Source organism: Buteo buteo, chromosome Z (genome assembly GCF_964188355.1).
Source record: "Buteo buteo chromosome Z, bButBut1.hap1.1, whole genome shotgun sequence".
In the NCBI taxonomy this organism is placed as follows: domain Eukaryota; kingdom Metazoa; phylum Chordata; class Aves; order Accipitriformes; family Accipitridae; genus Buteo; species Buteo buteo.
Genome location: NC_134204.1, coordinates 32362577 through 32386455, shown reverse-complemented (window position 1 = coordinate 32386455; position 23879 = coordinate 32362577). Strand labels below are relative to the sequence as shown.

At 38.5% G+C, this 23879-nt stretch overlaps 1 protein-coding gene across 1 annotated transcript in view; it reads left to right on the top strand.

Moving 5' to 3' along the window:
- GLDC (glycine decarboxylase) overlaps positions 1–23879 on the top strand; it is a 50534-nt gene that overhangs the window by 4868 nt on the left and 21787 nt on the right. Inside the window, exons 3-11 of the mRNA XM_075020913.1 lie at positions 5354–5489; positions 13408–13572; positions 16384–16461; positions 17167–17314; positions 17575–17771; positions 20325–20421; positions 21475–21580; positions 22639–22778; positions 23532–23612. Coding sequence (XP_074877014.1) covers positions 5354–5489; positions 13408–13572; positions 16384–16461; positions 17167–17314; positions 17575–17771; positions 20325–20421; positions 21475–21580; positions 22639–22778; positions 23532–23612 — 1148 coding nt within the window. The remainder of the gene's footprint in view (positions 1–5353; positions 5490–13407; positions 13573–16383; positions 16462–17166; positions 17315–17574; positions 17772–20324; positions 20422–21474; positions 21581–22638; positions 22779–23531; positions 23613–23879) is intronic.

Sequence of the window (23879 nt, the reverse complement as noted above, 5' to 3'; positions counted from 1 at the left end):
CAGCAGTTCCAGGCTGCTGTTCTTCTTTCCAAAGGCAGCAGGCCTTGGGGGTAGGACAGAGACCAGCAGGCATGCTGCTGCCGCTCAGCCCGTCCGAGCTTTCTGCTCCTCACAGCATCCTTGGGTTGCCTCTGCTGCCCAGGCAGGCTGGGTGAGTGCGTGTAGCCTGAGTGAAAGGAGGAGGCAGGGCAACAGATGGTGTTGGCTTTCTACCTGTCTTTTGGGAAGTTTCTGGTCGGACTCAGCACCTGGAACAGAAACTTTTCTTGTGCTGTCTTGCAGCGTTATTACATGTCTGACGGTGCTTTGGAACTGTTCTGCTTCGATAATACATGATGGTTCTTTTTTTTTTTAATGGAGATTGAATTAATTGCTAAAGCAAGAGAAATTCATTCATCCCCTTTTTCTTATATCAACTATTCTGAAGATCTTGCTTCCTTAATCATTGAATCGTTTAGGTTGGAAAAGACTTCTAAGATCTTTGTGTCCAACTGTCAACCCAACACCACCATGCCCACTAAACCATGTCCTGAAGTGCCTCGTCTACGTGTTTTTTGAAGATCTCCAGGGATGGTGACTCAACCACTTCCCTGGGCAGCCTGTTCCAATGCCTAACGACCCTTTCAGTAAAGAAATTTTTCCTAATATCCAGCCTAAATCTCCCTTGCCACAACTTGAGCCCATTTCCTCTCGTCCTATCTCCAGCCACCTGACAGAAGAGACCAACACCCACCTCACTACAACCTCCCTTCAGGCAGTTGTAGAGAGTGATAAGGTCTCCCCTCAGCCTTCTCTTTTCTAGACTAAACATCCCCAGTTCCCTCAGCCGCTCCTCATACGACTTGTGCTCTAGACCCTTTACCAGCTTCCTTGCCCTTCTCTGGACACGCTCCAGCACCTCCATGTCTTTCCTGTAGTGAGGGGCCCAAAACTGAACACAGGACTCGAGGTGCGGCCTCACCAGTGCCCAGTACGGGGGAACAACCACCCCCCTGCTCCTGCTGGCCACACTATTTCTGATACAGGCCAGGATGCTGTTGGCCTTCTTGGCCACCTGGGCACACTGCTGGCTCATATTCAGCCGGCTGTCAACCAGCACGCCCAGTCCTTTTCTGCTTTTACTTTTTCTTCTGATCTCAGAAGCTAGATTTTTTTTTTTTTTTAAGACCTGACATAATGTGAACAAAATGATATCAAACAAATAGTCACCTCCCTTTTGTGTTATGAGTTTTAAGTTGTATAACTCAAACTGCTCCTTCTGTCTTGATTTCTCTCTCATTTTTGGGTACCATATTATTTTGTAGGTATCTCACAAGTTCAAGGCAAATCTACTGTGCTAACCACAAAAACACTAGCAGAAATAACGGTATTATCATTTTGTAAACTGATAATTCACTCCCTCTTATTATTTTTGTGATATGTTTTGCCTTTTCTACCTCTGGGTATAGCAGTAATGAAGTGTCCTCACAGAACTACTACTGGGAGCCTCAGTGAATTTTCTCTACAGTTCTGAGACAGCAGTACTGCAAGGTGAATGAACTTTATTCTGGGTACTGGTTTTGATCATATTATCTAATGAGTTGATGAGGGGAATAAAGATCAACTGCAGTGCCTTAGCTGGCAATTTTTTTTTTGCTGAACAAGGTTCTTAAAGAATTTATAGTGTACACCCAATAAAATGAATTCAAGATAAAGGCATTTTAACCATGTTGTCTTAGAAAACTGGAAACAAATAGCTGAGCATTATGGCCAGCTTCCAAACATTTCTTAACCATAGTCAATTTTTTAAAATTCTGTTTTACTTCCCCATTTTGGATATCACAACTTTATTTCACCCGTTGCTAGGGAGAATTTAAAAAAAATAAAATCAGTAACCCAACACAACATCTTGCAAGTTGTGTTTTTTCAATCATATGTATTGAAATTTGCCAAAATCCTAGACTTCGTGTGTTTTAGCTTTAAATAAATAAATAAATATTTACAAGAATACACTGTTTCCACTACATATACTCCAAGGTATGTAATTCATACAGCAGAAAAAGTCTGTGTAATTTTTTGGGTTTGGTGACACTCTTGTTGACCAAACTGGAAACCTAGCAATTTCATTTTGGATTTGAAAATTAATTTTAAAACAAACATAAGGTACTCATGTGGTTAGCATTCTTCTGCCTTTATACAAGCGTTAGTTATTTACAGAGTGACCAGTAAAGTGTTAGACCCCTTTCACAAATATTATGGGAATACAGTGTTAAAAATGAAGCTTGATGGAGTGGGAAATACAGCTACTGACAGAGACATGGGGTCCTGTTCAGGCTGGTGGAGACCTGGGGAGTGCTCCAGCCCCAGCCTCTGCCCAGAGCAGGCTCAGCTGTGGGCTCAGACTGGGCTGCTCAGGGCTTCACCCAGTCGGAAGATGAAACCCCCAGGGATGGAGACCCAGCTCCACTGCTGGGCTGTCCTTCCAGGGAGAAGGCTTCTCCTTATCTCTGGCCTGAGCCTCTCATGTTTCAGCTTGTGCCGCTGCGTCTCAGCCCCCCACCACACACCACTGCGGAGAGCCTGGCTATGTCTCCTCCATCCCCTCCTGTCAGTGCTGGGGATGCTGTTAAGAATGGTTTCATTCCCTTGCTCTCCAGTCTTTGGATGCCAACATATGTGTTAATTTCCCTCACCCTTGACTACATCAGTTTTGCTTGAATTCAGAACCCTGTCAGTGTAAAGCAAACACTGAATCCATAAAAATTAAATCATAAATCTACATGGACTTATGTTTAGTCTTAGGTAAGCCAGGCTGTACAGACAAATCAGGGACCATTGACTTCCGTTACTCTGGAGTGCAATTCCTTACGGGCTGTCTTCCTAAAGACATGATGTGATGAACAACTTCAAGGCAGTGTAAGGCATAGGGGAAGAACTGTTCACCCCAGGTCTCTTCAAACAGGCATGCCAAATGCGGGACATGTGTCTTGGAGCTGTACTGCTCCTGTTCCCTTTGTAGTGACCAAAGGAGCAGGGTAAGTGAGGTGAAGCAGGAGTAGCAGGAGAGTGCCCTCCAGCAGTTCACCACCCTGATTAAAACTAGTAGTGTAACTGATAAAAATGTAATAACTAAAAATATATTCTGTGTTGGGCTCTATCAGTGCAGCTCTTCTAGGTGGAATGTGGTTCTACTCTTAAGCTTAATTGCTACCTAAGCTGCTTACAGTCTCACTAGGCTTTTTGCTTAGTGCCTTGGATCGGTTTGGAAACTGGTTTGTTTCAGAGAGCTCTAGCGGAAGTTCAGCATCTTCATGTGGTAGTTGTTAGCTATATTTGCTCAGAAATGACTCTCTAGAAGAAATATCCAGTCAGGCAAACAAAGGGAATGCTATCTGGCACATAGTACAGTATTTGTGCTATTTGTGTGTGACGTTGGGCTACCAAGCAATTTATATGATAGTCAGCTTCTGCCTTCAACTGCCTTCGGAGTTAAACAAGCAAATTCATTACCATTTTCAAAAAATCATTGATGTTTGAATTCTGCAAGAATACAACCCTCCTTCCCAAACTGCACCCAAACTGTCTTTCATCAAATTTTTGGTTTGCAAATGATAGAGGAAGATCTCTACAGTGTTAAAACTCTCACTTAAACAAACAAGCCATCTATCTGGAATAAACTGTGTGGGAGGAGTATGGGGGAGTGGAGCTGCTTGCTAGGCTTTAGAAACTTTGCCCTGGACATTGCTGAGTTCAATAAACACATGACTTTTGAGTTTTGAGAAAAACTGCAATTTACTGAAAACAAGAAATTAATCTTTATACATTAGATCTAATAGTAACACTGAGTAAAAGGCAGAGAAGAAATGAACTTTGAAGTGAGAACTAAAGATCAGTAAAAAAATAACTTTGTGGAAGGTATAATGTGACTCTGGAAGAAATTAATTGAAAACCAGAACATTTTTTTACAAAATTAATTTTTACACATGGAATGCAATAGTAACACTTTGAGTAAAAGGAAGAGGAGGCATGAGTTTTGAAATCAGAGCTAAAGTTATAGTATCCTTGTTTGTGGCTGTGGAAGAAATGAATTCAAAACCTAGAGAATTATTTGCCAGCAGATCCCAGAACATTAACTTTGACTTGATCTCTCTTGCTGAGTAACTTACAGAGAGAAAATAGGTTTTGAGACATCCAGGGCTCAAGCCATTCTGCTTTGGTGATTTGTAGCCTTATATTCCAAAGTCTGATTTTCAAGTTGCAATGCAGAATGAACAGAACTTCGTGCAACTGCCGCAGTAAAGCAGTTTCTGAGGTCAGATTGGGGCGGGGGGGGAGGAGATCTCCCCTCCCCTAAGAAGGTTGGTGTCCAATTCCACCCAGGTCTGTTAGGTTGGGCATGACTATCTCTCTGTCTAATCTTAGGCAGCCTACTGACCATCTTTCTGCATCCTCAGGTACTAAAATATTTTGTAAATCTTTCCCTTTGGCAGATGTCGGGTAGCATTATTCATTGACTACTAGGAACAGGTTGACTGAATGTGATTTTTGCATAGCCTTCAGGACACTGAGAACTATGTAGAAGCAAGACCAAAGAAACTGTGGTTGGGGGAGGGAGGGCAAATGCCTTCTGTCTGAATGCTTCAAAAGCATTCTGTTGTAATCTCTCCAAACTAGATCAGCAGATTCATTTAAAAGTTAATCTTAAATGGAATTTCTTAATCTAGAAATACGGTATTCACACTTTTTGTTATTTCTTTTTTCTTTTTTTTTTAAATAAACTGGTGAAGCATACTAAAATTGAATTAAAAGGAACTGTTCCATTTTATCAGCTATTTAGGGAGAATGCAAGAAAGTACAGTTCTTTTTAACCCTAAGAAACTACTCCTGGATTCTTTTTGTGAGCCCCGTTTGTGCAAATATGGCTCTGTTAGAAACACTAAATCATATTTGTGGATGGCTATGGCTTCATCCAGTGCTGATTGTGCAAGGTTTAGCTAATGAAAGGTGCCTTCCAAGATATATTTTAGTGCATGTGCAGGAGACCCAGAATGTATATTGCATTAGCACAAAAAGGGGTCTATAAGCTGTTTGTCTACAGCTGTTTCTCTCACTATTGCTTCCACATTAGTTGAAACACCGTTATTATTCAGTTGTTGCATTTTCCAGAATTTGGCAGAATTTAAACTTTCCCAGAATATTTTACAAGCATATTTTTTTATCTTTACTGTTCTTGGTTTGCACTTTATTCTGCTACTATTTATACTTGTATCATCCATGTTGCAATTTTTTTACACACGGGTACAAGGCATTTCAGTTAAAAACTGTTAGCATTATATGTAACTGTAGTTTTCTGATACAATTTCTTTTCAATTAGGTGAAAATGAAATCCTTGAAACTCTATACAATATTGCAAGCAAGAACAAGATATGGAGGTCTTATATAGGCATGGGTTATTACAACTGCTCAGTGCCTCAGCCCATTGCACGGAATTTGTTGGAGAATGCAGGATGGTAATGTACCATGTTTTCTTTTTAAATGCATATGTATAAATATATGTTTGAAGTTCATCTTATGAATAAGCATAAAAAAATATAAACCAAACGTATTTTTTTGACTAAGGCTTTCATATATTTGATACTGATGTGTAAGTGTAGGAAATGTGTTGTTCATGCTGAAACTAGAGAGGAAGAAGAATACTTTTGACTTTAGAAGATGCTTTTCTGTAAAATATTTCATTGATTTTGTGACTGCTGTTCACAGCTCCTATTTATTATGAACTAAAACAAGAATATTTGTTTGCTTTAAGGAAGTATACAGACTTAACTCCTAAATTAAAGTAATTTTTTCTAACTTCAGCCTAAATTTAAATTGGCTTCCTCCTCCACTGGTGTATGCAATTTTGGATGGAGGTAGTTAAATATTATGCAATACTCTGATTATGGTTTTCTTAGGAGGAACTAAGAAGCCTTAAAATTTTTAAAGGCTTTTCTCTTGGTATTTCTTCCTTGATTTTTTTTTTAAACCAGAGACCTTCAAGAGTTTAATGGGTATCCATAAAGTATGTTCTTGTCTGAACAAATAATTCACTGGTTGTTGAAAACAGGTAGACAGCAATACTTGACATTTCATTTATGAAGAGGCTAAGAATATTGTACCTTGTTCTCATCACCCAGCTGACATTTCTTTTTTGGGGACAAGCAAAAGAACAGCCTATCTGACAGACTTGAATTTGAATGTTATTGGTTTGGGTTTTGGTTGGGGGTGGGGTTGGTTTGTGTTTTGTTTTTTTTTACTTAAATGTAAAAAGGAAAATATTTCAATGCATTGATTTATATATTATGAATTTCATTAATCTAAATAATAATAGGGTTTTGTGTCTTGATGGACTTCTCCTGACGAAGGCACTAAGACTTGATTATAAATACTCATTTAGCATTGACATTTCTCTAAAGAACTGTAACTCAGAAATGATGCAACAGAAAAACTAAATTTAATGTGGAGTCTTAGTTTCCAACAGACTGAGTGCCACTGATACCCTGCATTGACTCATTTGGTTTAGAAATTCCCTTATCTCTAGTCAGTAACACCCTTTTTTTATACTGTATTAAAATAATAACTGTCATCTTTATTACTGAGTAATTTTTATTTTAATAAAAGCAGTATTGAAAGTTTATATATATATATATTTATAAAACACCAACCAACCAATCAACGAGTCAAATTAGTCAGTGTAAAAAGCCATTGTTACTTAATGCTATATTTTTTGTACTTTGGGTTGCCATAAATGGGTCTATGTGTCTGTAGACCTCCAAGTCTATGTATTTTTAGACTTGTCTGCTTTATATGTATCTCAAACTTTTGAACTGACAAAAAAGTTGCACTGTTTGGACTCTATGCAGTACGTCTATACAAAGTTTTATTTGGCCTTATCCCCACCCACTTTTTGCAACATATGCAATCTAAATATTTCAGTACAGTGCCACAAAACAAATAATCAATTGCTAGAGGCAAAAATAAGAACAGTTAAAAAGTAAATGGACCAAAATGAACTGCATATTTTTAAACCCTAAAAAATTATATAGTTTTAATGCAACAACTGGGAGAGTCTATCCAGAAATCTGTTCTTGGAGTGTCCAGTAAAGTCAAACTAGATGGCTAAAAGCTAAACTTTTAGATGGCTAAAGTGAAGGCTGAAATGTTTGTGGGGGAGAGGGTGTAGGTGTGTGTGCGTGTGTGCAAAAGTAACTATACAGACTTTATGGAAGCTGTTTAAGTAACCAAACCTCTCCTTACATCTACCGAGTGTGTAACAATTTCTGTGCTAGCACACGTCACATTGCAGCTCCAAGGGAAATGCTGCAAGTGCAGGCTTATTGTTTCTGATCAATTCTGCCACTCACGTGACTCATACTTTCTCACTGCTTGGCATTCATTAGAGCAAGGCTTGCATTGGAATACAATGGAAGTTTATAAAAGATTGTTTGTAGAAGTCTGTGAACACTGAGGTGAAGGACTTCACACTATTTAGGACACTTGGACTTGCTAGGAGGAGGTAGGAAGTGAAGGAGTAGATTTTAGGAGGAAAGTGTTTACAACAAAATGTATTTTCAACTGAAAATGAGACTACTGACCCTCTCTGCTTTCTTTAGACAATCACCCCAAAAGTATTCCCAAATCTCAGATTCTGTTAAGAAAATACTCAACACTGTTGGAGTTTCAAAACTGTTCAAAGCATTTGGACAACGATCTATAATATCTTGTTCACAATAAAAGCTGTGTGTAGCTTAATTACTGAGAGATAAAACTGTCTGACTAAAATTATGCACTAGTAAGTGCCTGGGAAATCAGCATTCAGGAATTTCTTGTACTGGTAGCTTTAGAAAAGTACAGGCGTACTTTTAAGTCTGAATCCCATTTTAACTACTTCTGTATTTGTGAAAGAAGCTATTTCAAAACAATTGGGGTGGATACTTTTTAGGTAACTTTTTATCCAAATAACACTTTGACTGAAAGTTAGAGAACAAGCAGGAGAATTTATGTTGTGGACCTGAAATGCTGCAGTTAAAATTCCAGTCTCCTACATGAGGGATTTGACTTAGTCACAGAAGGTAGCGGACAAGTATCCCATATTTTTTGTATTAGATTTCTTTTTGTTCTTGGTTGCTGACTGCTAACACTTCCTTGTTCCTAGGAATCTGTGACTAACAACTCCATGCTAACATGGGGTGGAAGTCTTAGAAGTATTTTTCATGCACTATGTAGTTAATATTAGCAAAAATACTAGCCTGTTTTTCCAAACAAATAAATAGCAGGACAATGTGTTACTTACTTTATCCTTAGAACATCTCAACTCTAAAGTACAGACAGAAGGATTTATTTGGGGTCATACCACCAATTATGTGACTTTCAGCACAGACCCCTCAAATGCATGAATACCTGTCAGCTGTCTGCTGGTATGCATGCATAGTCCTTACACTGTGTACCCATATTAACATATTCATTAAATTTTTTCACACCCAGTGTGCTGAGCTCTTTCCCTAGTAGCATACCAAATTAATTCTGTGCCCTGCCATGAACATAAATGAATAACTGAAGATGTGAAGAATATTTGGTTTCAGAAATCAGCTTACATATAGGCTTCTTAATAACATATACGTCAAAACAATGTAGCATTTATTTTTGAGGCTTAAATGGATAAAAATACCTATCAGGCCTTGAAAATCAAGAAGGCCTTTAAAGTCACACTAATACCATACAATGGAGCATGGTGCAGAAGTCTCCAAAGTACAGTTCACTTGATTTCTTTGCCCCCAGACATTAAGTATGCAAGAATAAAGTACCTGTACCAAGGACACCTGCAATCTTTACATCAGTAGTGTAACTTATTAAACTTATTGGCTACTAGCACTCAACACTTATGCATTGCATTCTGAAAATTACTGCATAGCATGCAAAAATCTGATATAAACATTATGCAGCTGGTTTCTACTTGTAGACCAGATACAGAAAGCTGCACAAGCAACTACAAAGCATGCCAAATTGGCAGTAAATTCAGTGTTTATGCTTTGAGTGGAAACTGGCACATCTCCATGCCCTTACACAGCTTTCTCAAGCCGATGGGTAAGACACTGTTTTCGGAACACCCTTATAACTGCTCTTCAAAGATGCATAAAGTGCCAAGTGATGTGTCTGGAACTATATATACAGTATGGCATTTGGGAATTTTACAGGCTGGATGGAACTGCTTGCAGTTGGCTGGCTCCTAGTTGTATATCTTTACTCTAGTATCTTTCTACACTGCAATATTTATATATGTGCTATTTAAATTAAATACAGCTTTTTTGTTTTGTCTTGTTTCACTTTTGGCCTTAACACTGATGGCCAGTCCATAAAAGTCAGATAATTTAAAAATTTCATGTATTCAAGACTGAACTTCAGGCTCAGTTTTTCAGTGTTGTCAGATGTATGAACTACCTTTTTTCTTTGGCTCATATATGTTGGTTTTAAATTCTACTAGTGTTCTGTCCTTACTTTAAGTTTGTTTCATCTTACTAATTGTCAGATCTCAAAGAGAATATTCTGTATAACTGGAAATCCAAATCAATTCTAGCTCTGCCATTGCATAAGATTAGTCTTGCAGGCGTCTAAAACTGCAAGAACAGAATTTGTAAGATAAAAGTATTGTGTTGATTATGAATACATTAACTTTCCAGAGATTCAGTCAAAGTATAGAAAAAATCACTAAGGAAGATATATGGTGAACTGTTTTGCTAGAACTTACTGTGTATTAAGAAATAAATTAGGCTTAGTCTTAGATCTTATTGACTGTACACCTACAAATATTAATCAAGAACTAGTTCATTGATATTGCTTGATAAGGGAGTTTTCTGAATCTTTGCATGGAAGCAAGAGTTAACTTTAATATAAAGAAGCCATAATTGTTAATGTTGCAGTTAAAGTATAGTCTGTTGGTTTGTTGCTAAATCTAGAACAAATCCAACTCCCAAGTACAAAAGCTTCTGCTCTTTCATAAGCCAGGTCTTTTGATGAATGGCCTAGCTTTTGGCTGAAAGCATGCTTCCTGAATACTTCTTGCTCTGATGCCAGGTTTTCTTTTAAAACCTTCATCGGTATCTTAAAGTTGGTATTCATACAAGTATTTTTGAGACTAGGATGAGGCAAAGGGTGAAACACTGAACTCAAGCAGAGTTATAAAAGCTACAAAAACAGAAGCCACTTACTACCAGACTCTTGAAGGTCAGACACTGGCTCAAGAAAGATGCCACAAAAATCTCATGGAAGGTTTCTTTTGTGTCATGACCTATCACCCTTCATTAGCTTGGGAGCGTTTGTCTGCAGAAGTACTTTTGGTCAGAATAGATGCTGACTGGAGATCATATTTGCCTCCAGTTTGATTGAACGAGAGGCAGTTTGTAGCTGTGTTCCTTGCCACGATGGTAATTCTTCCTTTTCATTTTAATGTTGTTGGTACTGGACTTGAATTATGTGTCGAATAGCCAGTTGAACAAACCTAAGCAGAAGAGAGGAGTTATTTGAATGAGAGATGGTTTAGTGTGCTTTTTAGAGATTTGACTTATGTAAAAGATTACTTCAGAAATTACTTTTACATTTAAAGAGTTTACTTTTAAATTGCTTTTAAAAATTACGTAACATGTAGTATAGATGCAGGCAGAAGTCAGAGTGCAGACTAAAGCCAGCTGTTTTATTTAAAGAAATTGTGGAGAAGTAGAATTATTATATTAAAATATTTAGATGCTTAGACAGTGCCAAACAACCTTCTAAAAAAAAAGAAAGTGTTTAAATAAATGTTTTTATGTTATGAAAGGTGTCTTCACCTGTACAACTGTTAAGCTTCATGCACTGGAATTTGCTGTAATGCTGGAATTCAGTATTTCTTTGTTGATTTTTTCCCATCCTTTCCATACTTGGTTGGTTTTACTTTGACTGTTTTTACCATTCAAAACCATAACATTAAAATCACAAAGCTTCATTAATTCTGTTTTGTAGTTTAGTGTACTAGCCCAACTATGTGGGGTAGGATTGAGGTTATTCAAGGGAACCATCAAATTAGCAGCTACTTTGTAGAAGTTTAAGAATAGACTTATTTATTTATTTTACACAATATGAAAAAATTTTAAAAATCATTTGAGCATAAACTATGAGTGGAAATTCTTAGGCTTTTTTAATAGGTTCCTGGGTAACTGATTTGATTGGTCAGCTTTGAAGCATTCACTGCAAAGTCTGTCTTTAATTATATAAGATAAAATCTTAAGAAAGGGGTTCTCATCAAGTAAGGAGTTGTGAACATTGCTCATATCTTAAGAAAGATGCTTTGTCTTTGAAAACAAAATAGAGAATTTTGCACCACATGAACAGCTACAACTTCAATGTCCTTTAGCAAAATTTGCAGCCAAGTTTAATGTGAAGTATTGCTTCCCTACTACAGACTTTTCTTTTTTTTCTACCTTTCTCATTTTGAATCAGCCCCTAATTAGTAATGGTTTAATGAAACAATGTTTTTGTTGAAATGAATAATAAAGCCAGTGTGCTCAACTTTAATTAAAATCTCACTTCTGTTAACTGATTATTCTGGCAAGTACTAAACAATGGTTCTTGATTTTGGTTTTTTTTTTTCTTGCACTGAGTCATATTTCTCTAATGCATTTCAATTAATCTCAATGCTTTAATTCTTATTAGTCTGCTTTTAGTTCCTCCTGCAAGTTATAATGCAAAAGAAAGGCCTTTAGCTGAAATAAAATGAGAAAGTAAGACTGTTAACTTCAAGTACAGAGGAGTTTCTTTTATTAAACAAGAAAACTTATTGTTCATGCAAAGGACTTGGGAATAACTTTTTATTGGTGAGAGCTGAGTGGGCAGGGGGACCATTCAGAAAACAAACCTTTATACTGCCAGATTGAAAGTTTATCTGACAAACTGAAAACTGGGTTTAGCAGCCGTGGAGAAAAAAATTATTGCTATTGAGACGAGCAATGTTGCATGCTGTGCAGGACATGGTCTCATTTGTGAACTATGCAGCCAAGTATATAATGATAAGTAGTTTAGTGTTAGACTTGGCTAAGAAGCAGGAAAAACCTTCAATATTTGGGAAAATCATCAATATTTATCTAATTTGATATATAGCTATTGCTTTCTGTCACTGTACTGAATAGTATACGTGAAAAATTTGAGCAGATATATCATTTAAATAGACATTAGTAAATACATTAGCATCATATACTACACTTTGAGTTCACTTACTATGTCCTTCTTTCTAGCTCTTCCATTCTCTTCTTCAGGACTTTTTTCCTTCCTTCTCTTGCATTACTATTTTATTGCTCCTCTCATCTTGCTCTATACCACAGATTCTGCAGCTTGCTCTTTAAAAATCTCTGTTGCTCACCTTCTATTGACTTTACATGACTCGAGCTTCCAAATACTTCAGTCTCTTTTTAAAGATTATACCTTCACCCGTAAGAATTTTTCAAAAGTCTAGGGCTTACTAGTGCCCAGGAAACAAACTGTTGTTTTCTTCTATTGCTAGAAAACAGAGGCCACGAGTGTTCCTGCTTATCACTTGTTTCTGGCTGCTAGTCTGAATTCAAACTGGCATAAAGTCTGTCCTGAGTGACTGTGGAAATATTTCCCAGTCCAGGGATTTTACCCAAATTTATCCAAATTTACCCAAATTTCCAGCTGTGAGAGGAGAGTCTGATCTCTGTTCTTGCCTTTCATCCCTGGATGCATGCTGCTTTGTTTTCATTATAATAGAGTGTTTCCCTTAGATTTTTGCCTTTTCTAAGGAATTGGTTATGTTGCCTCTACTGTTTTGTTCTCCAAATGACAACAGATAAAACTCACATCAGTCTCACTTCCCTTCACTAACATGTATGGAAAATGTTATTTCACAAGGAGTTGCATATTTCTGAGCTTGATCCTGTGAAATGCCAAGTGCTTTTCCTCCCATAAGAGTGGAGAAGACTTGGCAAGGAAAGGGCTTCAGAAACAGTGTTGAAAGATAATGGCAATTCCTAGATTTGATTGAACTAATAATTTTCATTTGGATATTGTAACTTGACTAAACATTCTGACACTCAGTGCCTACTTTCCCTCTCCCTTCCCCAAGATGCACTCACACCTCTATTTTAAAAGTGATTTCTCTTTTCAAAATGGAGAAATAGAATTCTGCTGTAAAAAGCCAAGTTAGTACCAGAAGAGAAAATATTCTCAGGCTTCCAGGACAGAAATAAATTACACCCTTCTAAAAGTAACTGTTTTCTAACAAACTTTCGTGTTAGTGAGTTATGCTTTACAACTTATTTTTCTTATGACATAGTTGAGTTACATATGGGCATAATTCTGTTACATATTTATTTTCCTAGACCCAAACTCAGAATTCTTTTCTTACAGGGTTACCCAGTATACTCCTTACCAACCTGAGGTGTCCCAGGGCAGGCTGGAGAGCCTGCTGAATTACCAGACTATGGTATGCGATATCACAGGAATGGATGTGGCTAATGCGTCTTTGCTGGATGAGGGGACAGCTGCTGCAGAAGCCATGCAATTATGTCACAGGTACTATGTTTAAATGTATGGTTAAATCACAGCATGAAGGAATTTTGGAGTTTGAAAGGCATCTCTGTGGAGTAGGCATGGATGGGTGAGTGGGTTGAAGTTGATTGTGGCCTTTTCACTGAGCAGATCACTAAGCAACTATAGCCCATGTCGTTAAGCCCCTGGAGAAGTTCACAGTGTTGATGTGAATGTAACTCAGACGTCTAAGGCCTTAAGAAACCTAAGGACCTAGAGACCAGGGGAAAGTCTAAAACAATTAAGACTTACCCTTGCTGGAGGAGGGTCAGGTTAGAGAATACTTAAGCAAACTGGATATACACAAGTCCTTGGGCCCTGATGTGATGCACCCATGAGTGCTGAGGGAACCACCTGAAGTCATTGCAAGGCCACTCTTGATTATCTCTGAACAGTCATGGTGACTGGGAGAGGTGCCTCAGCACTGGCGGAAAGCAATTGTCACCCCTATCTTTAGGAAGGGCAGGAATGAGGATGCAGGGAACTACCAGCCGGTCAGCCTCACCTCAGTCCTTTGAAGGTGATGGAAAAACTGCTAGTCCTGGAAACCATTTCCAGGCATGGGAAAGACAAGAAGGTGATCAGGAGTCACCAGCATGGGTTCACACAGGGGAAGTCATACTTGATAACTTTCTACAATTAAATGGCTGGCCTGATAGATGAGGGGAGAGCAGTGGGTATTGCTTACCTTGACAGTCTCCCTTAAATCCTCACAGAGATTCTGAAGAAGTTTGGCCTGGATGAGGTGAGAGTGAGGTGGATTGAAAACTGGCTGAATGGTTGGGCCCAGAGGGTGGTGATCAGTGACATGAAGTCTAGTTGGAGGCCAGTTATTAATAGTGTACCCCAGGGGCACCACTGAGTCCAATTAATGATCTGGATGATGGGGCAGAGTGTATCCTCAGCAAGCTTGCTGATGACGCAAAACTGGGAGGATTGGCTGATACACCAGAGGGTTGTGCTGTCATCCAGAGGGACCTTGACAGGCTGGAGAAATGGGCTGACAGGAACCTTGTGAAGCTCAACAAGGAGAAGTGCAAAGTCCTGCAGCTGGTGAGGAACGACCCAAGGCATACGGGGTACATGAAGGGGGCTGGCAGGCTGGAAAGCAGCGTTGCAGAAAAGGCCTTTGGGGGTCCTGGGGGACACCAAGTGGAACACAAGCCAGCAATGTGCTCTGGTTGCAAAGAAGGCAAATGGTATCTTGGGCTCCATTAGGAGGACTGTTGCCAGCAGGTCAAGGGAGGTGATCCTTGCCCTCTCCTCAGCACTGGTGAGGCCACACCTGGAGTGCCATGTCCAGTTCTGGGCTCCCCAGTACGAAAGAGATGGACCTACTGGAGAGAGTCTAGTTGCCCTGCCTGTGGTACCAGCCCAGCTGCTGGCAGCCAGACACACACCTACCACCACAGACACACGGGCCACTATGGCTGAGGTGCTGCTCCAGTTGCTGGCACTGAATTCCAGTCACTCCGGTCACTCCAGTTGCAGCACCATGGACATGTGCATCCTCCATGGTCTGACTCCAGTTGCTGGCACCCAGACAGCCATACACATCCACCACCACTCCTGGAATATGGAGTCCACTCACCCATGAAAACAATCAGAAAGGAATTTAACAAGAAGAGAGGACAGACTGTACTAGTTGGGTGCAAGTTCATCAAAAAGCAACCATTTATATATGACTGGCCCTGTTTACTCCCTTAGCTCTCTATTTTCTTACACTTGTTCCTCCCAAAATCACTTAGCTGAATCCCTTTTCCTCTAAACATCTCATAATAAGCCACTGCAATCCCAAAATGCTCTTCCCCTGCATCCCATAATGTCTCCCCCCCAGGGAGACAATGTGTCTGTTTGGGTTAATTAATTAATTTGCATTCCCACCTGCCTTGGGGCCACTGTGCTCCTCTGTGCTGGTGGAGATGGGTCTCTGATGGGCTGGTATCTCCTGTGATGGGCCTGGGACCAGCAGGAACAGGGTGTTATTTGGGCTCCCCCACCTGCCATTGCCCCTCTGGGGGGTGCCAAGGAGCTTTTATTGCATAATCTAATAGTCTGTGGCATGAATCCCTTGTGTCCATGAACACTGATGATGTGAATTGTTTTTTTCCACTAGTGGTTAAAAGAAACTTTATAAACCAGTGAAGTAGATCAGTCCTAAGCTGCTAAAAGTGAAACTGTTACTGTTATACCCAAATTTACTTTTGGGGATCTGTATTGTAGGGGCAATTGAAAGGGATCTGCAAATCAAATGAAATCAGAGAGATGATTGAAGGTCACTGCGGGACTGTATATCAGGAAGGACATTACACAGCAGTGACTGTGTTGTAACTATTCAATTGTTTAAAGCATCAGTCTGACATAAAATCATGTTTACCAGAGAAAACTAGGCAATTGTCTTAGTCTCCATTTTACTATTTTGATGGCTCATGTTTGGTTATCCAGGGCAACACTGAGAATCTGTATTAAAGACCACAGTTGTATTCCTTTAAAAGAGTATGTGTGTGTGGAGGCATTCCTGCAGCTTCTTAAGTTGGTGCCTTCTTCTGTTTCATAGTCTGTTTTAATTTTTGTCATGTATGAATCTCATTTGACTGTCTGAAATGAACTTTCCTATTTTAAATGGATTAGAACTTTCATTCAATCTTACACTTAATTTGGTTATGATAACCAAAATTTACAACTGCCTTTTAACTTAGGAAAACTCTATATTTAGAAAACCAATTAATTTTATTTCCATGGAAAAAATATATTCTTGATATGCAACCCTTCTTTTTTTCCTTTTCTTTTTAACAGGCACAACAAAAGAAGGAGGTTCTATGTAGATGCCCGATGCCACCCCCAAACTATAGCAGTGGTCCAAACTAGAGCAAAGTAATGTTTTTCTCCATTTTCCACCATATCTTTTCACTTACAGTGAATCATTTTTCATCTGTGTCTCTTCACCATATACCTAACATTTTTGGAATATAGGATTATGCTATCTTTGCAACATAGAAGCAGAAATCTGTTAAGATTTGGCATTGCTTCTACTTTTCCATTCAAATACAACTGCAAAGTAATTAAAGATGTTTAAAAAGAGACTAAATATCTGATAAAAAGAAAATATTTAATTTCCTCTTAAGTTGTTGGCACAAATATATACATTTGGTTACTGAATTCGGTCTGGTCATTTTTTTTTAACTAGGAAATTAATTACCCTAGATAGCAAAAGTTCTCTTGTAATGAAAGCTAAATCCATTTTAAGTTTACAGTTTAAAGTAACCATCTGCTAAAAATATGACTTGATTCTCCAAGTTAAACATGCTAAAGCAGCAAAATGTTGATATCAAGTAGCTTAGGCATCCTCTACTCTGCTTTGCTTCATATTTCTGATGATCATATCAAATGCAATTTTCTTCATTACTATATACCATGACATGAAACTTTCTCAATGTTTAGTGCTGCAAAGCAGGTTCAATTCTCTGTATGTTAGAGAGAAAAGTCATTTATAAGTCCGTGAAAACATCATGTTGAGTATCGCTCCGAGGCAGGAAATGGTTTGAATATTGTTGTCTTCTGCATGTTCTTGTTTTTCAGTTATACGGGTGTTATTACTGAGATCAAATTACCCCATGAGATGGATTTCAGTGGAAAGGATGTCAGTGGAGTATTATTTCAGTATCCAGACACTGAAGGGAAGGTGGAAGACTTCTCTGAACTTGTTGAAAGAGCTCATCAAAACGGGGTGAAGTAAATTTTATTTGTCTCAGATTTCAATCTGGTGCATCAAATAGCCATAGTCATAGAAACTAAGTGTTACATGAGATACCATCTAAAGTATTACTAGTCGGCTCCATGCAGTTGATAGCCATTACAACCATTACAACCACTGCACTTTAGCTCTGTGCAAGTGATATGGAACTGTTTGTTGTTCCAACTTAGCTCCCATGCAAACACCATTCCTTCAGAAAAGAGGCTGACTGCTCTGTGCACTTCTCTTCTCAGGCTCTCACCTGCTGCGCTACTGATCTTCTGGCTCTCTGTATTCTGAAGCCTCCTGGAGAGTTTGGGGTAGATGTTGTCCTGGGTAACTCCCAGAGGTTTGGCGTGCCACTCTGCTATGGGGGACCCCATGCAGCATTCTTTGCTGTTAAGGAAAATCTGGTGAGAATGATGCCAGGCAGAATGGTGGGCGTTACAAGGTAAGGGCTCCCTTCACTGTTGGTATCTTCAGGGAAAATCAAAGTAAAACACATTATGAACATCTTGTGCAGCCTTTATGAATAACTGTGGTGTTGTACTGAACACCTTTTTTCTTGAAAACTGGGAGAATAAAAGTTGCCTTCAATTTTTAGGAAGCAAGCTTAAAGAATTGCATTTGTCTGGAATGAAGCTGTGAACTGTCTATAGTGCTTGCTGCAATGTGGGATGAAGAGATAACCAAAACAACAGAGGATTAATTGTGATGGCATGAGCATGAGGCTTTGCAAGCTAACTTATTCTGCTTATTCTGTATCTTATGCCTTTTTGTCTGACATCCAGCCATTAAAAACATAAATGGGAAGAAATAGAAAATTCAGTGAACCTCCCAAATAATCAAGAAGGAACTTAATCTAGTACACATTTTAGTCAGGCTTAAACAAAGCAGAGAAACAGTGTGCAAAAACTTACCTCTAGTTCTTGTTATTGGTGACATATTTTGAATTTTGGGAAGAGGTCTAGCCGGGAATAGAAGAAATGCAAGGTAATTGTCACTGGAAAACCTGCATATCTTTGGCAGAGAAGCTATTCAGAAGTACTTCAGTAACCAAAATAACTAATGACATTAACAGTTATCAGTAAGCTTAGATATATTTCATTTGTGTAGTAATATTCCTTCAAATACATTTTTAATCATCTTGCTTATTCTAAGGGTGTCCTTAGGCTTTTCTCGTAGTTCTGAAATCTGATTCCCAGTTCAGATTTTGATCAGAAGTCTGGTACAATCTTTTACAAAAGAACAGTAATTCTATTTATCAAGGTCATGCTACTGCTATTTTGTGACTATACCTGGTTTAATATTTTGAATCTATTTTCATCTTGCTTCATCTTAAGAAAGTTGGAAAAGAAAATGTTAAAATGGAAAAAGCTATGGTACTTTTCAAGGCAGCTTTCTGCTGTGGATTTTTTTAAGTTTTTGATCACAGAACCACTGAATGATTGAGGTTGGAAGGGATCTCTGGAGGTCATCTGGTCCAACACCCCTGCTCAAGCAGGGTGACCTACAGCCAGTAGCCCAGGACTGTGTCCAGATGACTGCTGAATATCTCCAAGGATGGCAACTTCACAGTTTCTCTGGGCAACCTCTACTGGGGCTCAGTCACCCTCACAGTGAAAAAGTGTTTCCTCGTGTTCAGGAGGAATCTCCTGCATTTCAGTCTGCACCCATTGCCTCTGATCCTGTCACTGGCCGCTGCTGATAAAAGCCTGGCTCCATCCTCTTTGCACCCTCCCTTCACTTATTTATATACATTGATGAGGTCCTCCCCAAGCCTTCTCTTCTCCAGGCTGAACCGTCCCAGGTCTCTCAGACTTTCCTCATATGAGAGATGGCCCAGTGCCTTCAACATCTTACTGGTCCTTCACTGGACTCTCTCCAGTACCTTCATACCTCTCTTGTATGGGGGAGCCCAGAACTGGACACAGCACTCCAGATGTGGCCTCACTAGCTCTGAGGAGAGGGCAGAGATCATTTCCCCTGGCTTGTTGGCAAAGCTTTGCCTAACACAGCCCAGGATACCATTTGCCTTCTTTGCTGCATGGGCACATGGCTGGCTTGTGTTCAACTTGGTGTCCCCAATAACCCCCAGGGTCTTTTCTGTCAAGCTGCTTTCCAGCTGGGTGGCCCCCCAGCATGAACTGGTGCATGGGGTTCTTTGCCAGGTGCAGGACTTTGCACTTCCCCTTGTTGAACTTCATGAAGTTCCTGTCAGCCCACTTCTCCAGCCTGCCAGTGTGGTCTCTCTGGATGGACTGATGATAAACTCAGCTGTATAGTCAAAATCCCTAAACAACTGCTGGAGTAAAAATGATATAAATATCTTGTAACTGGTGTGCAAGTACTTGAGGCAAGTAGTCTAGCTATTCAAACCCTCACATATGTACTATATATATATTTATATATGTGTACATATTTTGTCCATTTCTTTTTGTGACTGTTCTGAAAGATTTCATAGTTTTAAAGGATATTAGATTGGCTGTTGTGTCTCCACTTTTAACATGTTAGGAACCCTACAAAAGGGCCTCTTAAAGGATGGATTGGCCAGAGCCCTTTCAGTTATTTCATACAGCTTTGTTGGATGGTTTATTTTTATGTACAAACTCAACATGCTTTTACTTGATGTCATTAGAAAAGATGCTGCCTTCTCCATGTTTGTTCAGATTAAGTTCTGGGTTACCATTCGGTTAAAACAATTGCAATAATCTGTGGCATTTTAAGGCAAATACCAAGTTTTGGTGTAGTATGCTTAGAAAATTCACTATGTGCTCTACCTGACCAGACACATTGTCCAGCCATGATGTAAATAAAAATCTAGAGACTTTAGTCTCACTCTCTGTTTGATATCACAGCTGTCCTGACTTATGCTTTATTCTCTCCAGCAACTTTTTGTCTCTGAGGATAAATAACTAGTTTCAGGTTAGCATGCATAGAGCCTAATGCCTTAAATTACTGTGATTTTAAAGTAACAGAAACAACATTTTCACTTGTCACTTAGAGATGCAAATGGAAAGGAAGTGTACCGACTTGCTTTGCAAACACGAGAGCAGCATATCAGGAGGGATAAAGCTACCAGCAACATCTGCACAGCACAGGTAACTTGTCATACTTTATTTTCAGCAGTAGAAAGGAACAAGTTAAACCATAAGATTATAGTCCTAACATCACAGTGATTTGAGTTAGCTTTACTTTTGAGAGTTTTTTCTAGAAAAATGAAGAACTTTGAAATATTCTGGTGTTTGTGCATTTGTTTTGAGTCCTTTGAAAAATGGAACCCTGCTTGAAAAGCGGGCATTAATATCTGCTTCCTTTAATAAAGACTTTAGCCCTGAATTTGTACATGAGTCCATCTGTCTCATAGGGTGAACGCCACTGAGTAGTGCTGTGTTTGTTATGAATGAGACAGATTTCTTAATAAAATGGAAGGGAATTCTAATGATCTGAAATTGCCCACTCAAGGCAAAAAAAATCAATTTTTAAATTCTAAAACTACTTGTTCAAAGTGTCACAACTAATATTCTTATCTATGTGATTTGATTCAAAAATACTACATTGCCAAAAGCTATCTTTACAGGAAAATACCATGATTAAGTAAGTAATTATCTAAAATAATTATCTTCAGCATGCCTCCACAGACCTTCAGCCAGACAAGTTCATAATTTTTTCTGCTCCTATCAATGCTTTGTTCATACTCTTAATGTTGAGGCAGATTTTGAGGAGGGATTATTATATATTAAAACAAGCTTAATTACTTAGTATTCCTGAGATATCCCATGTATATTTTGTACCAATCCTGAACAATGCATTTCCTATGAGACTAACTTTACTCGGGAGTCTTCAAACGTCTTTGTTGCAGTAGATGAATTTAAGTTCATGTTAACTGCTGACACAGTTACATTTCAAGAGCCGTTGAATTCATAATCAGTGCTTACGGCTTCCTAAAAGTATTTGCCTTTCCCACCTTTTATTTTGTAGGCAAAACGTAATCAAGTATAATATTAGCTGAGGATATGTGGTTGTCCCTGGGTGCTAAAGAAACTTTCCACTAAACTAACATGAAGTAATCTTTGATGATGATCATGATGATTATGGTGATGATGATGATGATGATGATTATAATGATGTCGTAAACTGTATTTGGATCCTAGGCTCTTCTGGCTAACATGGCAGCCATGTTTGGTATATACCATGGGTCTGATGGATTAAGGCATATTGCAAGACGGGTACACAATGCTACTCTAATCTTAGCTGAAGGTGAGTGTTTAATGTTTGCAGAAACTGTTCTTAAATACTTAGACCTTCTTAAATAAACTTATGGGGGTTTTTTGCCAGCTGATGTGTGTTTTCTCAACTCTGGAGAGAACATTTTAATACAAAATTCATAGCTGATGTTTTTGTGTAATTCTGATAATGACATCCAAGGATTAGATATCTATGTGATATGAGCTTGCAAGCGTCACTTCTGTTTCTCTGGGAAACTAACAGAAGTCTACACAGCATGTCTCTAGGTGACAAGATTCAAATGCTGGTTTCCAGCTGCAAGCTCTGTACTTCACTTACTGGACCATCCTAGTTTACACACAGAAATCTGCACAGAGTATTAATAACATAGCAAAAATAAGTAATAAATGAGATTAAAGAAATAGGAACATATCAGTTAAGTTGGATGGAGTATCATACCTGCTATGAACACTGAAATCCTAAAGCTTAACAGCTGACCGAAAGCATAGAATCTGTAGCAGAAAATAATGGTTGCAGCTGACCATGTGGTCTGGTAGGTTTTTTTCACTGGCATGACTATCGTTGCTGTCAGAAGGAGCTATACAGAACTGGGATGCTGGGAATTGAGGAACGATTGCCATAATTATCCATGCTTTATTTGCCAGCTTAGCTGGAAGACCTTTTGCTGCTGTGAAAAGCACTAAGACTCTAAACTTTGCTATGGCAAGCTGCATGATGGTTAATATCCATTTATATAATAAAATTTTCCTTTCCAGTCTTGTGATTTTGTCCTTATTGCATTCATATACCAATTATGCTACTGTATATATTAGAAATCTGATGTATCAGAAGGATCTTCCCTAGAATCAATCTGCATTATTAATTAGGTCTGAATCTGATTTAGATGCATTTCATGAGTAGTGACATTTTGCTAAAAAGCTGGTGGGTTTGCTGCTCTGTAGGCAAAGGGAATGTTTTCCTTTATTATGTAAAAGGATTTATTTACAAGATTGATAGTGCTGTTATGCAAGTACTGTGTAAGCAATCAATACCATATACAGCTAATAGAATTAACTTACTGTTTTTTATAGGTCTCAGAAGAGCTGGTCATAAACTACATCATGATCTGTTCTTTGATACCTTGACAATCACGTGTGGATGCTCAGTCAAAGAGGTTTTGGACAGGGCAGCTCTTAGAAAGATAAATTTTCGGATTTATAGTGATGGCAGAGTAAGCAACTCCCTAAAACTTTCAGAAATTTTGTAGCATGACTTTTTCTGCATTAAGTTTCTAGTCATTATATGTGCTAAACAGAACAAAATTATGTAAGACTTCTTGTCATTTGCTCACATATATCAGTCAATATAAATATGAAGAATGAAGTTGTTAAGTGATGTACTGAACTTCCAGAAATAATAATTCTATTTTCATTTTATTGTCTATTTGAAAAGATTATCTAATTGTTTCATGTTAAATATGCCACAAAGGGCTAGACTGGAGAGACTCTGAAACTTAATGATGAAATGCAAGGTGACTTCCAGAATTCAGGTCTTGTGGCAGTCTTTAAAGACAGATTGAAATCTAAACCACATTTTGGTAGGCACTAAGGACTTTTGGCAAAGTCTACTATGTTCTGTAAAATGGGATGGGGGTGGTGGTCTAGCAAAATGGGCAATTTTCCTGCTAAATGGAAAACCCTTAGAAATGTTAGAAGTGAGGTCACAAGTCTTGAAGCTTGTGAGCCATCTGGCTTGGATGGTTTAGCAGGGGCAAAGTAGGAATAGGAAAATTTTATGTAAATAAAATAGTAAAATAGATTTATGGATTTGTTACAAAAATGAAGTGATATTCACATACTGTTGGGTAGGTTGATTATATTTTTTTTCCTCCTATGTTTCTGGAATATTTTTGGTTGACTAGAACAAATATACTATGCATCTGGAATTAAGAGCTTTGAGCAATTACTGCTGCTTTTATCCATAGCTTGGAGTATCACTTGATGAAACTGTAAATGAGAAGGACCTAGATGACATATTATGGATTTTCGGTTGTGAGTCTTCAGCTGTAAGTAGTCAATAGATCATACGGATTAAATTATCTGAATGTTTCAGAAGTTTAACGAAAAGCAAAACTGCTCCTGGGATAGTGGTTGTCTATATGATGACCATTTGTTAAATACTGAGAATTTCAGATCCTCTCTTAAAGAAAGAGGCAGCATGAGGTAACAGTGATTTATGTAACTGAGTAATGCCATTTTCTGATTGTGACACTTAGTCCTTTTGGCCAGCTTTGACACCTTGCATTTAGGCTGTTACTTGTTTTGTGAGGCTT